The sequence below is a fragment of the Schistocerca cancellata genome, chromosome 5, assembly GCF_023864275.1.
Source record: "Schistocerca cancellata isolate TAMUIC-IGC-003103 chromosome 5, iqSchCanc2.1, whole genome shotgun sequence".
NCBI classification, from domain to species: Eukaryota; Metazoa; Arthropoda; class Insecta; order Orthoptera; family Acrididae; genus Schistocerca; species Schistocerca cancellata.
The window spans coordinates 1,338,071-1,353,250 of NC_064630.1; the positions used below are offsets into that span (position 1 = coordinate 1,338,071).

A 15,180-nucleotide genomic window follows, 5' to 3' on the forward strand; every position below is an offset into this window, starting at 1 on the left:
GAATTCTAATACATATATAATTTTCGTCCTGTAAAATACTTGTTTTAGGGCATTAACTATTAGCTCAGTTCCTTCCTGCTGTTCATCCAGACAAGATGATCCGGGGATTTTAATTTTATCTCGTATCTCATCCATGACGCTATTGTTAAAGCGTTCTTCGTCTTCCTGTGTGTATGTCAGCAACTCTTCTGCTCCACATTCTTGTGGGATTTCTGTATAGAACAATAAGTTCACAACTTTTGCGAATGAGTGAGCATTAAATGTAGTTATTCCATCAGTTTTAAACTCGGCAAATGGCTGTTCTGTTGCTAGGTGGACAACGTCCAGCTCGCCACACTTACATAGAATATAACCATCCTTTTTAAGCCGATCCAAATGGGAAGAGAGCTTAATAAACATATTTTTTCGAGTGTCCTTTAACATAGTAAACGTTCTCGATTCCATTGATTTCAGCCAGTACGCCGACACGTGGCCAGTTTCCATTGCTGTTTATTGTAAATGCCAGTATTTTGTATTCTCCCTCCGTAGTCAGATTTTTCCATACAGTGTGTTTAAATCCGTATGTAAACCTGGTCGTGTGCCCATTTCAGTAGCAGTTACCGGTGTCGCGGCGTTAACACTGGCACGTACGTGGGTCGTCATTAGGAGTGGCCGGTGCACCGTGTGTCCAGACACACACGTACTCTGCCCAGCACTGGAGTCCAACATTAGTTAAGCCACAAGTCGCCGCCTGCCCATTTCAACCAGTGTGCTCAGCCTACGATGTGTGTATTAACGGGTGGACGCCTAACCGCACGACCTCCGGACTTAGTTTGGCCGTGGTTCCTCCACTTGTTGAAGACACTCACCACAGCACTACTCGAACACCCGACAGGTCGTGCAGATTCCGAGCCTCAGGGCCATCACAATCTGGCCTCAGTCAAACTCACATAAACCGCTTGTCTTCCCCATCCTACACACGAACTGCACGCTCACTGATACGAAACGCGCCTGTGTGTGTCTGACCAGCAGTCATGCCTCGCCAGCTGATGTTACTGTCGCCTGGACGGATTTATGTCGATAGCAGGTCGGTGGTCATAATGCTCTGGCTGGTCAATGTATATATATATATATACATTTATATATATATATATACATTTATATATATATTTTACATACATTAAAAATATACTGACCATGTCTGTCCAAATATTCATTTGAGTATTTTGTGAAAATATGAAGTAAACGGGTCAAGAACTTTTCGAAATTTTGGCAACAACGTTTACCATTCATATATTACACATTTATTTATATTTGATATATATTAAGAAAGTGTCAAGAAAGGCTGTTTGAATACCGTTATCGTATGGTGTAAAAATTTGAAGTAAATCAGTCAAGAACTTTTGAAGATCTTTACTAGTAACGTTTCCTAGTTACATATTACACATTTATTTGTATATTATATACATTAAAAGATATCTTTCAAGATTTTTGCCAATAACGTGTCCCCTTTAAATAGTATATATATATTTATATACCATCTATATCAAATTATGTAGTCTATGTCAGTCCAAAAGTTTATTGAGTCTTGTGTAGAAACTGAAAGTAAATTGTTCGCGAATATTTCGAAATTTTTGGTAACAACGTTAAACAGGCTTGTTGTTGTTGTCGTGGTCTTCAGTCCGGAGACTGGTTTGATGCAGCTCTCCATGCTACCCTATCCTGTGCAAGTTTCTTCATCTCCCAGTACCTACTGAAACCTACATTCTTCTGAATCTGCTTAGTGTATTCATCTCTTGGTCTCCCTCTACGCTCTTTACCCACCACGCTGCCCTCCAATCCTAAATTTGTGATCCCTTGATACCTCAGAACATGTCCTACCAACCGGTCCCTTCTTCTCGTCAAGTTGTGACACAAAGCAAGGGGAAACTACAGCCGTAATTTTCCCGGGGCCATGCAGCTTTACTAAACAGGCTTGTATTTATATAATAGAACATTTTTTTTAATGTATACTTATGTACCATGTGTAACTAAATCGGTCAAGAACTCATCGATATTTTTGCCAGTAATGTGGCCTCTATGTATATATATACCATAGGTATTTAAAAATATGTAACCTACGTCTGTCCAAACGTTTATTCAGTATTGTGTAAAACTCCGAAGTAAATTGGTCAACCACTTTTCGAGATTATTGGTAAAAACGTTAACCAAGGGCCAGTCTTCATATTGAATTCCAGATACATTAAATTAATATAAGCGAATAATAATAATATACAAATAGTAATATTCACTTAAGACTTTTGTGTACATTGCAAGCTTTAACAGTCTGAAATATTGACAGAAGAGTTGAAATTCATATTATGCAGGACTATTGTCGAATTATATCGTTAACTATCAGCGTGCCCTGGCATCATATGTTTGTCACTAACTGTATGTATCTATGGGCAGACCAGTTGTTTATAGTACTTAGTAATCTACCTGTCATTTAGTACTGCATCATTCACCTACAGTAGCACTAATATTATCTTCCACATAGAGACAGAGAAACGCGACGATTACTTCAATTTATAATGTGTACAGACATACATAAAACGTCCACATGAAAACCTTATCACTAGTTGCTGAGATGAGTCTTCACATGCAGACAGAAAAGAGCGCTGGAGTAATTTAATTTGTAGTGTGTAAAGGTTCTGGTCCAGCTTGGTGGCTGCCAGGAGTTGTGGCGGCTGTTTACAGTTTCCCCCGCCAGATGCCGCCTCCTCAAGAGCTCACCAGCTCACAGCTTCCGTCAGTGCCCCTAGACGTCACTCCGGGCACCAGTTAACTGTGGAACAGATAACAATGGATAAATTGCACACTTATCGTTTCTATTATAAATAATTTGTATGTGCAAACCTTCCTCGTGAATCAGTCTATCTATTAGTGTAAACACTATCAAAATATCTATTGCAGTTCCTTAGATTACCCACAGCACAGAGAAAGAAAAACGCGTCGTGGGACCTTGATGTACAATAGGGACATACAGTTAATATGGATGCTGGCTAAAAGCGCAAACTGCCCGTTTGATTTGACAAAGGCAGCGCTGTTTTCCTGTTCGCAGAGACGCTGCGGATGTACAGTCCCGGTTCGGCGCTAGACCGAGTGTGCGTGCGGCCCTACCGGCTGCCGGACACGGGGGTGTGCCGGGGCGTCCAGCTGAGACCAGGCGAGATCGTCGGCATTCCCGTGCACTGCATCCACCACGACGCCAGGTACCACCCAGACCCGGAAACCTTCGACCCGGAACGCTTCAGTCCAGAGAACAAGCACCGCATCAAGCCCTTTACATTCCTACCCTTCGGATCAGGACCTCGTGTATGTATCGGTAAGCAAAGTCGTGTATTTTGAAAATTACTACTTCACCACTCTCTTCGTTTAAGGGGTAGGTGAGTCGTCTGTTCCGGTCACAGAGACCGTTGTTAATAGCATTTCCTTGGTCTTCCGCATTCTGTTTTAGCATTTGGTCTAAGTGAAAATTTTGTTTTTTTCCTTGCTGTTAAAGTCAGAATCAGAAGTTGGTCCCTGAAAGTCCGCTAACCAAGATTTATTGGACTGAGTAGGGTCACACCGGAGACGAAAGAATTTGTAGCGAGCAGCTACCACATTTACACTGTCACGGAAGTGGCAGTTCAAAGCATCAACCACGTCGTCGTAAGTTTTAGTTTCTGGGCGGCTGGTGGGAAACAGCTTGACGAGCTCACGGTACAACACAGCAGCCGCGTTGGCAATGAGAAAGGCAAGCCGCTCTGTACCTGGTACGGTGTACGTTGCGAAGTGTGCCTCGAGCTGGGCGACGTATTCCGGCCAGCGTTCAACGTCAGGATTGAAGCCACGAAACGGCGGCGCCGTCGGCGACGGCGTCGGTAGCGTCGGAGGCGCCGAAGTAGCCACAGTTTGTAGCGTGACCACTCCATTGGTGGCAGCAAGCAGCTGCGCATTTGCGGAGCCTGAAAACGTACAAGATCGGACAGCGAAGCCTGTTCCTGTGGCGAAGCCATGGTTTGCACAAATGAAAGTTTTATAGCGAAATGTGGGAGAGGTCACACTGGGCTATCACGAAATTATGAATCTCAATAAGAGTCTCACAGAAGATTAACAGTAATAGCAAAATAATAAAAAAATAATTTTTTTCTGTTGAAGTAATAGGCATCGTGGTTGCGTGACTTCAAGTCATTTATCATTCAGCAAAATTTTGTATTTGTGTAGCATTTTGTGGGGATTTGCATTCTAAGACTCTCTTAAAGTTAGAGATTGGTTGCTTGTCGTGGTCCATTTTACAATTTTTCTGAGGTAATTGGTTTGCTGTAGTCAAAATTATGGAAATTTTTTTATTACAGTCAGTGCACTTTGCATACCTTTGGATACTCCTACGTCACTGTCGACAGTTCTCCGTCTTGGCAACACAAATGAATAAATCGTAAGTTCTTGTCAGAACACCCCCTACATCCAAATATCCTCCCGTCATCTCATTTCGCACAGTGAGCTGTGTACTAGAAATAGGGGATGACTTCGACAGTGCTGACACCCGGCCACATTCGGTCCAAATTTCTTTTCTAGACAGCTCAACGATGTCTACGTCAGCTCTGCTTCTGTTAGTTATTAAGTATCAGCTTCAGGCCAGTGGTAAGTAAATAGATAGAAACTGTACCATGGTGTCAGGAAATATAAGGAATATTCTGGTGGTATGAAGAGATATAGCATCTTACATCGGGCTCTAAATACGTAGCGGCTGAGGTACACCCGTTTATATCGTCACGTTTCGTTTCTGTAAGATGTTTCATGAGCCCCCAAGTATATGTATATCCTTCTTACACCCACTTCTTTCCTGTGTAAAATATTTACATGTGTTATTAAACATTGGTGTCAAGTCCAAAGGTGCAGCTACCTTGTTCTCTTCCCATTTGAGTTTTGTTTTCTTATATAAACACTTATGTCAGTCAAATAAAATAAAGTAAGGTTTACAAATTCTAAACACGCGTTGTTTCAACGCGCTGAACAAAAACAGATACTATTAGAAATTTTGTCTGAAAAGTGGTCGTACTTGAAGTCAGTGTTGGCAACTTTTATTCTGTGACACACGTTGGCAGTTACATGACTAACAAACGTGTCTTCAGATCTCAAGATTGTAGCGTACACCAAGAGTTACATGACTGAAAATGTGTCGTCATATCTCAGGATAGAGCTAGGGCAGATTTCGAAAGGCTGTGGCTTGTGTGTCGGGCGAACTTTGAAACATAATGACGATGCAATACCTTCGTTAATTAATATTTCATACATTGTTACATTAAGCCGAAGGCCATTTTAAAATATAATTCACATTTATAATCATTGGACTGGTTTTATATGCATACTAGCTTACCGACCGCTGTTTCGAACCCGTAGATTGTATGGCCTGCAGAGATTTTTGTTTTTCTTTTAATCGAAATTTTTTGTTTTTTACAAATTGCAACTTCTTCTTTCGATAGCAACTTTCATCCCCTAACAAATATTTCTTTATATCTAACCGAGAAGTGAAATACCAGATGTCATAAGTATCATAAGAAAATCTTTACATTTTTTTTCATGTAACGAAATATTTTTTTAAAACTTTTCGTCCCCTATGCACTCCGTTAGCGGTTGAATTTCCAAAAAAAGTGAAACACGTATTTTTTATTTCTAACCGAGAAGCCAAATACCAGTTGTCGTAGACGTAGGTTTAAGATCCTTTAGTAGCTCTCTAGTAATTATTTATTTTCAAAAAAATCTTTCATCGACTATTTTACCCCATAGCGGTTGAGTTCTCAAAAATGTTGAAACACATATTCTTTATTTTCGAACTGAGAAACCAATTGCTAGTTTTCGTAGTTTTTTAACTTCAAAATTCCCTTAAGAGAGACATACTTTCAATACGCCTTTCATGCCCTATTTCACCTGCTAAGGAGTGGGATTGCGGACAATCCCTTCTTAAGCAATGCCTACAGTATAAGATCCACACACTCTCCAAACTTCAAGATTCTGTCCTTAGTGGTCTGGGTTGAGCGATGATATGTCAGTGATTCAGTCCGACCCTATTTGGGTCTTACGGACTCAATTTCCAAAAACAGTGAAACGCATATTTTTTTTTTAATTTGTAACCGTGTGGTCAGATACAAATGTTCGTAGATGTGACATAAAAATACTTAACTAGTTCTTCAGTAATGATATATTTCCAAATAAAAGTTTTTACCCACTACTTCACTCCCACAGGGTTGAATTTCCAAAAATGGTTCAACACCTACATCTTTATTTCTGACCTACTCGTAGGAACCAAATACCAGTTTTCATAGGTCTAACTTCAAAATTTCCTTAACAACGACATTTTTCAAAAGAACACTTCATCCCCTATTTAACCTCCTTCGAGTTGGAATTTCGAAAAATCCCTTCATAAGCGACGCCTGCAGTATAAAATCCACACCTTCGCCTAATTTCAAGTATCTATTCTTAGCTGTTCGGACTGGGCGATGATGTGTGTTATTCTGCTAGTCAGGACGTTGCTTTCTTATATGTAGAGATTATAGTACCAGAAATATTAAAAAAGAAAATTAACCTGATTGTACCCAGAATAAAAACTGCAATGTCATTATCATTATACGTATGAAACGATAGCATTTTTGGTGGCTATGAATCTGAGGAAGTATTTCATTTAGGCTAGGTGTTTGAAAAGTAATGAATAATTTCACATTTATGTTGTAATTCTTATTAATTAAAACATTGCTTCTCGAGAGAAAAACTCAAATAATTTGGTATCCTCTTTCAATCAAAAGAACTAAGTTACCTCAAAAGGCGGTTTAGAAGAAATGGAACACCAACTTTCAATTTCATACTACAGGTTTGGAGAGTTTTGACTAACGAAACATTTCCCTCAAAACTTATTGCTTCTTACTATCGATAAGGAATGGAGACTTCCGTCATGATCTCAATAAAAAGAGAACCAAAAGTGATAGCTCGATTTGTAAGTTGACGTCTGTGTAAGTAAATCTGCACACAGCGGCTGATAATAAAAGATACAAGAAAGTGATTCATTCATAAGCTGTAGTAAAAAGTGTGCGCAGTGGGACACCAAAAACAACTTTTAAAGCATACTAACTATGGGTTAGAAAACCACAGAATTTATTAAACAACTATCAATCGTATGACTGTTATTTATCCTTCGATACAGAAACTAACGTCACCATCAGAATTATATCACAAGCTGTAGAAGAACTAAGAAAAGGTTTACATACGGATTCTCCATATCCATTGCTTCAAAAATAATAGTTTACCATTCTCGAATCTCTTTGAATAAAGTGTCTCGTTTTGTGGACTCAGTGTTCGAGAAGGCATACCCGTCCAGTAGAGAGACATTTCCAGAATACATTCTTAATGCTGAGGCCTTACTTCCATGTGACCTGAGTATCTTTCACTTCGTTCCACGGGTAATAGAGCCCACCGCTATCCTACACTCGTTCCCTGTTCGACTACAAAGCTACTACTTTCTCTTATCAGGTAATTGACGAGTTACGTGATCGCGGATGCCATGTGCAGAATGTAGAAATAGTTTCGCGAACAGTCAAAATGATGGATAGTGAGGTCGCAGATAGCGGTGGAGAAGTTTACAAACGAAATTTTCCTTCACATTTTACAACTATGTACTCCACCTCCAGGTTGAACAGCCTTTCCAGGCCAACGTTGTATATCCCGTCACAGCGTACAATTGAAGCGGTCGGCGGAAGAACGTGTTAACCCTGAGTTTAATAGGGATTATTCTGATCACAGTTAGGTGTTGTGTTTTCGAATACACCACATGCTGGTAACAACTAGTTCTATGTGTACCACATGTGTACCACAAGAAAATGCTGTCTACAATATAAATTTCCCTATCTTATTGTATTTATGTTCGTGTTTTTATATTCAACCAAATATCTTGCAGTAAAGCAAAATATAGTCTCGTCGGTTTGCAATTTCTTCGGGCAACCCGTTCAGTGTTAATCTGGCACCAAGGTCTGTTTCATTGCACGCGCTGATCGACAGGGACAGCTATTACTTTGTATTGTACACGACTGATGGCTAAGTTATGTTTTCTTTCTACCTACGAGTCGAGTTCTATTGTAGCAGGGCAGGCCATTTGTCATACCCTCAGATACAAAACCACCTATTTTTCAACTTCTTCTTATTCATTTCACCCATCAATTAGTTGGTCTACATCGCTTTTACCCTCTTCACAATTCCCAAGTTATCTGTTACAGCCCTTACTCCAGCAGCATCTTCATGTGACAGAAGTAAAACGTTTTTTCCCCTACAGCATAACGAAGGTTTTTTTCCACTTCTCATTCTTCTTTTGATGTCAGTCATCTTAACTTCATGTCGTACAATCTGCCCGCATCTTTGTCTCCAAATAACTGTTTTCTACGCGGCTCATTCTTGATTTCAATTTGTTACCGAGCGTAGTTAAAACGTACGAACAACTGTCTTTTCGCCTGTGTTAAGGATTCACAAGGTTAACTTCTGCTGCTGTAGCATTTCGTATCACCGTGTTACAGAGCACTTTTTTTTTTGCCTGTTCCCTCTGCAGTTACAGTTCTCCTCATCTATCAGAACTCCTTAGGCTTTTATTTTTTCTATTCTGAGGCTCCTAAATACCAAATATTTCATTTCTGTTTTGTGTATGAGGTGTATAGTTTCAGGTCCCACTTTATATGTTCTTCAGGAGGTTTCCTCACAAGACATTCAGTATCTTCTCGATTTTGTGCTGGGACTACCAGGTGATAATCAGACAGCAAATTATGTAGGCTTATAGCTTTACTGATGTTGGACACAAGTTTGCCTACACTTCCTAGACAGTGTTTTAATGTTTCGCTATCATATTTTTCGAATAATTCTGGAGAAACGCAGCTACTTTGTCTTAGACCCTTGTTTTCTTGGAAGTGATACGAAAATCCTGTGAATGTCTTAATTTTACTCATATTATTTTTCTATAAGCTTTTTATGGCATTCGATGTATATTATTTAGCTCCATTGCCGTCTACAGTTCAAATGTTGGTACACAATCATATACTTTTTAGATCGAGTAATACCAAGTGTAGGTATTTTACGTATCTAAAGCTTTTATGCTGGTTGATTAAGAATAAACAGTTTATTCACACAGGATTTTCCAACCCTAAATCCACCGTGGTGTTGAAGTTCTCTTATTTCTGCGTCAATTCTTTCCGTCACGATTCTTTCATAAAGTCCAGCTGACGGAGTAGTTGCACTCAGCTCTCAATAACTTCTTGCACACATACAAAGTTTCTGTCTGCTCCTTTCTATTCTGATAGTAACGGTTCTCCATATATACGTGTGGTATTTAGATTAACAGGTCAACTGACTAACTATAGGAGTGAATGTTCAGTAAAAAAAAGTATACGGCAGTTTAAGACAGACAGAAGTGTAATAAGTAAGAAGTGTAACGACGCTAAACCGAAATACCATACCTTAACTGTGAAGAGATGAAACTGGAAACAGCCATCGTAAGGGCAGATTCAGCACACAGAAACAGTCAAAATAAATTTCAGAGAATATAAAATCAAAGGTGTCAACATTAAATGTGCAAGGGGAATTTCACTGTCAAGTAGAAAGTGGAAAGAACACACTGAGGGCCTCTGCTAGGGGTTGCAATCACTAGGTGTCTCTCCTTAAAGAGTCGTGATACGAGTTTTCTTTGGTGTTTAGGAAGATATTACCAGTTTCAGTTTATGAGATAAGAGTTAAAAGCAATAAATGTTGGTCACTAGCTGGTACACGTGACGGAATAGTTTTTTCTTTTTTTGTGAAAAACTGAACTTTCCTATTAAAACTGGCCGTCACGTGAAACATTTGATGAGCAGCAAATGTTTGTGCTGACACCAACACTACTTCGGAAAAACAAAATCTCAGACATATACTAAAACAGTAGAGAAAATGTCCCTGATGGGTGTGTGTGTGTGTGTGTGTGTGTGTGTGTGTGTGTGTGTGTGTGTGTCTCCTGTATTTGACACTTTTAATTTTTCCAGCCCAGAGGTTCGCGCTGATGGAGACCAAGGTGGTGCTGCTGTACCTGGTGTCCAGGTTCAGCTTCCACGTGGTCGCCAAGACGCCGGTGCCTCTGCAGATCCAGCCAAACAGTCTCACACTCTCTATCAAGGGTGGCGCCTGGGTCGGCATTCGGCGAAGATCTTAAGGAAAAAGCTCCTACACTTCATCATACAGAAGAGTGAGAGGAAATGAAATCTGATATTTCATTAAATTTTAGTGGCAGTCCCATCATATGTCATATTCCGTATACATTATGAACGACGGAATGCACCGTACGAGCATTACCGTGTACGTCGAGTGCCGACTGTGTGCTGAGTAACGGTACACTCTCTCGTAAAACTGAAATAAATTGCGATAATGTCACCCAACTTTATAAAAATAAACAGAGGATGCTTCACGAGGAGACAGTAACCTAAATGGTACATGAGCATTAACTTCACAAACACGTTACTTTAGCGTAATAGGTTTCCTTCGATCTGTTATTGTTTTTATTTGTCCCAAACATGTTGGGCATGCTTCATTGAAAGTGGGCCGCTTCCTTTGCATAAAAAGTTGCTAACGCGCGGTTCTGCGGCGGCTTTTGTTTCTGTGCTAGCCGGTTCGTAATCTGTTGACGGAATCGTTTATTGTCACTAACATTCAGCCGGAAAGGCGAGGAGAGAAATTGGCATAGGGTTCCTGATAACATACACAACGAAAGCTTTGCGTTGGATTCCACATTTTACCGCAGTGTATCACGAAGTGATGAAATAGAACACTTTTCGTAACCGGTCCGTCTGTTGGGACAACAAGCTCGATGGCCCCTTGAGTTTCTACAAAGGAGTTAAATAAGAATACAGTATCTTTAAACTGTGCTATCGTGAACGGGCAAGAGTGCGGACTGGGATGATATCTGTTAAGCAATAACGGCTCATTTATAACAGTAACATTCTTCAGCACAACAAAATATTCTCGTGAAGCCCTTGCGGAAAATAATTACATATACTGCATGAGGAAGATAGTCCATTGGAAGATAGAGAGCACATATATGACTGTAGTAGTGTAGAGTTACATTTGTTTTGCACGAATTACAAATACTTCTGCCTGGACGACAAAAGTAAATATCGTTACTGAGTAAAGGCTCTTTAACGAATTAAATGCTTTTGTACATGTAGTAAATACTGTTTTGATGATTTTATGTTCATTATGTATTACTTTCCCTGAAAAATGTATCTCTTCTCTGATAAGATTATGTTTATTGATGTTCCCTAAAGGCATCAGTCGACTCCTTACATCAGTGTGTCGGTGAGAGCTTTATAGTTTCATTCTATACGAAAGATGATTTCGACGACATGAAATCAACCATTTCAATGCTCTTGTCGAAATGGGAGAAAACTATAGCTACATCGGATTACATGTGCCGTTATGCATCGATGCAATCTTCGTATTATTGTCTATGACAACGTGATTAATTTCGTCACAACGCTACTGACGTCTGAAGTTCGAGGACAATGACTAAGACAAATGCAGACACTTTCAAAGATTTGATTTTCTTACATTTTTTGTTGTAATGAATCGTCATCGGATATCTTATCACGCTTGGTATTTACGGAAGCATTTCGCAACCGGGTGTTTCTAAGTTCCTGTGTAATTACGAGTATTTTTCAAGTGCAATCACAATGTGTATACGTACTGCTGCAGAGCAATCACACTATCTTGGCAACCAGGGCCGATTTTACTTCATTTGTGTTTTTTTTTTTCTTTTAATGTCCAATTATCGCTGCAGTCGTACTATTTTCTCTTTCTTTTCTTATTCCTTCATTATTATCGCGTTGCCATCATTTATAATTATATGACGGTCAGAAACTGCAGCGTCATGAAGCGTCTGTATAAGCGTGATGATGTGATTACGTGCGCCAAGAAATTTACCTGCCTTAGGCTCCTCTCCCTTCAACACAATTTATCCTGTGCTATCACTTTTCATATGAAAGCATTATCCGTTATGGGCTATACAACTTTCGAATGGATTTGCTGTTCGCAAGTTTCGATAGTCAAGCAACATCTTTCTAGATAATGATTAGAGAGTCGAAATAGGTTAGTACCAAATAAAATTAAAAGTTGTACAGTTTTTAATGACAATATTTCTATTCGAAAAAACATATTGAGACTGTGTACCTAGGTGCAAAGAAAATTTATCGAACTATTGCTTTTAAGATCTCTTAAACGGCCTCTTAAAATCTTTATCTTACCTTTGGAGTTCTCCGAAATTCAATGGAAAATCAAAATTTTCTAAATTTCTGGTAGCAATTTAATCACACATTCTAAGGGAAGAAAAACGACGCAGTACGAACGCATTATCTGAATGGGACACATAATCCGTAGATGTGATGTATATTTGCAGACAAATAAACGATCAAAAATTCAGAAAACTAGGATGATTTATTCATGAGAAAGGACTTCACAAATTGAGCAAGTCAACAGCTGGTTGGTCCACCTCTGTCCCTCCCTTACGTAAGTACACTCCTGGAAATGGAAAAAAGAACACATTGACACCGGTGTGTCAGACCCACCATACTTGCTCCGGACACTGCGAGAGGGCTGTACAAGAAATGATCACACGCACGGCACAGCGGACACACCAGGAACCGCGGTGTTGGCCGTCGAATGGCGCTAGCTGCGCAGCATTTGTGCACCGCCGCCGTCAGTGTCAGCCAGTTTGCCGTGGCATACGGAGCTCCATCGCAGTCTTTAACACTGGTAGCATGCCGCGACAGCGTGGACGTGAACCGTATGTGCAGTTGACGGACTTTGAGCGAGGGCGTATAGTGGGCATGCGGGAGGCCGGGTGGACGTACCGCCGAATTGCTCAACACGTGGGGCGTGAGGTCTCCACAGTACATCGATGTTGTCGCCAGTGGTCGGCGGAAGGTGCACGCGCCCGTCGACCTGGGACCGGACCGCAGAGACGCACGGATGCACGCCAAGACCGTAGGATCCTACGCAGTGCCGTAGGGGACCGCACCGCCACTTCCCAGCAAATTAGGGACACTGTTGCTCCTGGGGTATCGGCGAGGACCATTCGCAACCGTCTCCATGAAGCTGGGCACACCGTTAGGCCGTCTTCCGCTCACGCCCCAACATCGTGCAGCCCGCCTCCAGTGGTGTCGCGACAGGCGTGAATGGAGGGACGAATGGAGACGTGTCGTCTTCAGCGATGAGAGTCGCTTCTGCCTTGGTGCCAATGATGGTCGTATGCGTGTTTGGCGCCGTGCAGGTGAGCGCCACAATCAGGACTGCATACGACCGAGGCACACAGGGCCAACACCCAGCATCATGGTGTGGGGAGCGATCTCCTACACTGGCCGTACACCACTGGTGATCGTCGAGGGGACACTGAATAGTGCACGGTACATCCAAACCGTCATCGAACCCATCGTTCTACCATTCCTAGACCGGCAAGGGAACTTGCTGTTTCAACAGGACAATGCACGTCCGCATGTATCCCGTGCCACCCAACGTGCTCTAGAAGGTGTAAGTCAACTACCCCGGCCAGCAAGATCTCCGGATCTGTCCCCCATTGAGCATGTTTGGGACTGGATGAAGCGTCGTCTGACGTGGTCTGCACGTCCAGCACGAACGCTGGTCCAACTGAGGCGCCAGGTGGAAATGGCATGGCAAGCCGTTCCACAGGACTACATCTAGCATCCCTACGATCGTCTCCATGGGAGAATAGCAGCCTGCATTGCTGCGAAAGGTGGATATACACTGTACTAGTGCCGACATTGTGCATGCTCTGTTGCCTGTGTCTATGTGCCTGTGGTTCTGTCAGTGTGATCATGTGATGTATCTGACCCCAGGAATGTGTCAATAAAGTTTCCCCTTCCTGGGACAATGAATTCACGGTGTTCTTATTTCAATTTCCAGGAGTTTAGTTATCCGACGTTGATTGATAGAGTTGTTGGTGTGCTATTGAGGGATATCGTGCCAAATTCTGTCCAATTGGCGAGTTAGATCGTCGAAATTGCGAGCTGGTTAGAGGCCCTGAACATTAGGCTCCAAACGTTCTCACTTAGGGATAAATCCGGTGACCCAGCTGGCCGAGGTAGGGTCTGGTGAGCACGAAGGCAAGCAGTAGAAAGTCTCAACGTGGGCGGGCGGGCGTTGTCTTGCTGAAATGTAAGCCCAGGATGGCTCGTTATTAAGGGCAACAAAGTTGGGCGTAGAATATCGTGGACGTACCGCTGTGCCGTAAGGCCGCCGCTGATGACAGCCATAGGGGCTGAAAGCAGACGGCACTCCAGACCACCACTCCTGGTTGTTGGGCTACATGGCGGCCGTCAGTGAGGTTGGCGTCCCATCGCTGCCCAGGACGTCCTCACTGACTGGAGCAGAGCTGCCCTCAGTGTTGAGCCCCACTTCTAATTCAGCCACGATGACCGGTGAAGGCGTATCTGGAGACACTCCGGGTAGCGGTGGGATGCGACGTGGCTGTCGACCACCATACGGCCCGACCACCTCTCGCTTCACGACAGGACACCACTGGTTTCCGTCACCGCCACCCTCAGAACACAGAGGTACGCCAACGATATCCTACGACTTGCTTTGTTACACTTCATAACGAGCCGTCCTGAGCTTAGCAAGACAACGCATGGCCGCAGATGGCAAGAGATTCTACTGAATGCCTTCGTGCTTTCAAAACCTACCTTGGCCGGCAAGGTCAGTCCGTCTCTCCCCAATGGAAAACATTTAAATCATTACGGGCAGGACACTCCAACCATAACGGGATTTTTACGATCTAACGGGCCAATGGGACAGTATTTGGCATGATATCCCTCTGGAGGACATCCAACAACTGTATCAGTCAATTCTAAGCCGAATAATTACTTGCATAAGGTCCAGAGGTGGACCAACGCTTACTGACTTGCTCAATTTGTGAAGCCTTTCTCTTATAATTATCCAGTTTTTCTGTAATGGCAATCATTTTTTTGTCTGTACATGTACATCACATCTACCGATTTCCGTGCTTTTCGAATAATTCATTCTTGGTGTGTCCTTCTTGTTTTCTCTTAGAGTGCATATGCTGATAAGCCAAAACATTACAACCACCGCGACGTTGTATGCAGCCCAGTGATGTTG

The 15,180-nt window shown here is 42.0% G+C and overlaps 1 protein-coding gene across 1 annotated transcript in view; it reads left to right on the plus strand.

Annotated features, from left to right (window-relative positions):
- The window catches only part of LOC126188105 (cytochrome P450 9e2-like), a 94,610-nt gene extending 84,173 nt beyond the window's left edge, over positions 1–10,437 (plus strand). Inside the window, exons 7-8 of the mRNA XM_049929571.1 lie at positions 3,080–3,343; positions 10,044–10,437. Of these exons, the coding sequence (XP_049785528.1) occupies positions 3,080–3,343; positions 10,044–10,210 (431 nt within the window). The 3' untranslated portion in view covers positions 10,211–10,437. The remainder of the gene's footprint in view (positions 1–3,079; positions 3,344–10,043) is intronic.
- The last annotated feature ends 4,743 nt before the right edge of the window (positions 10,438–15,180 follow it).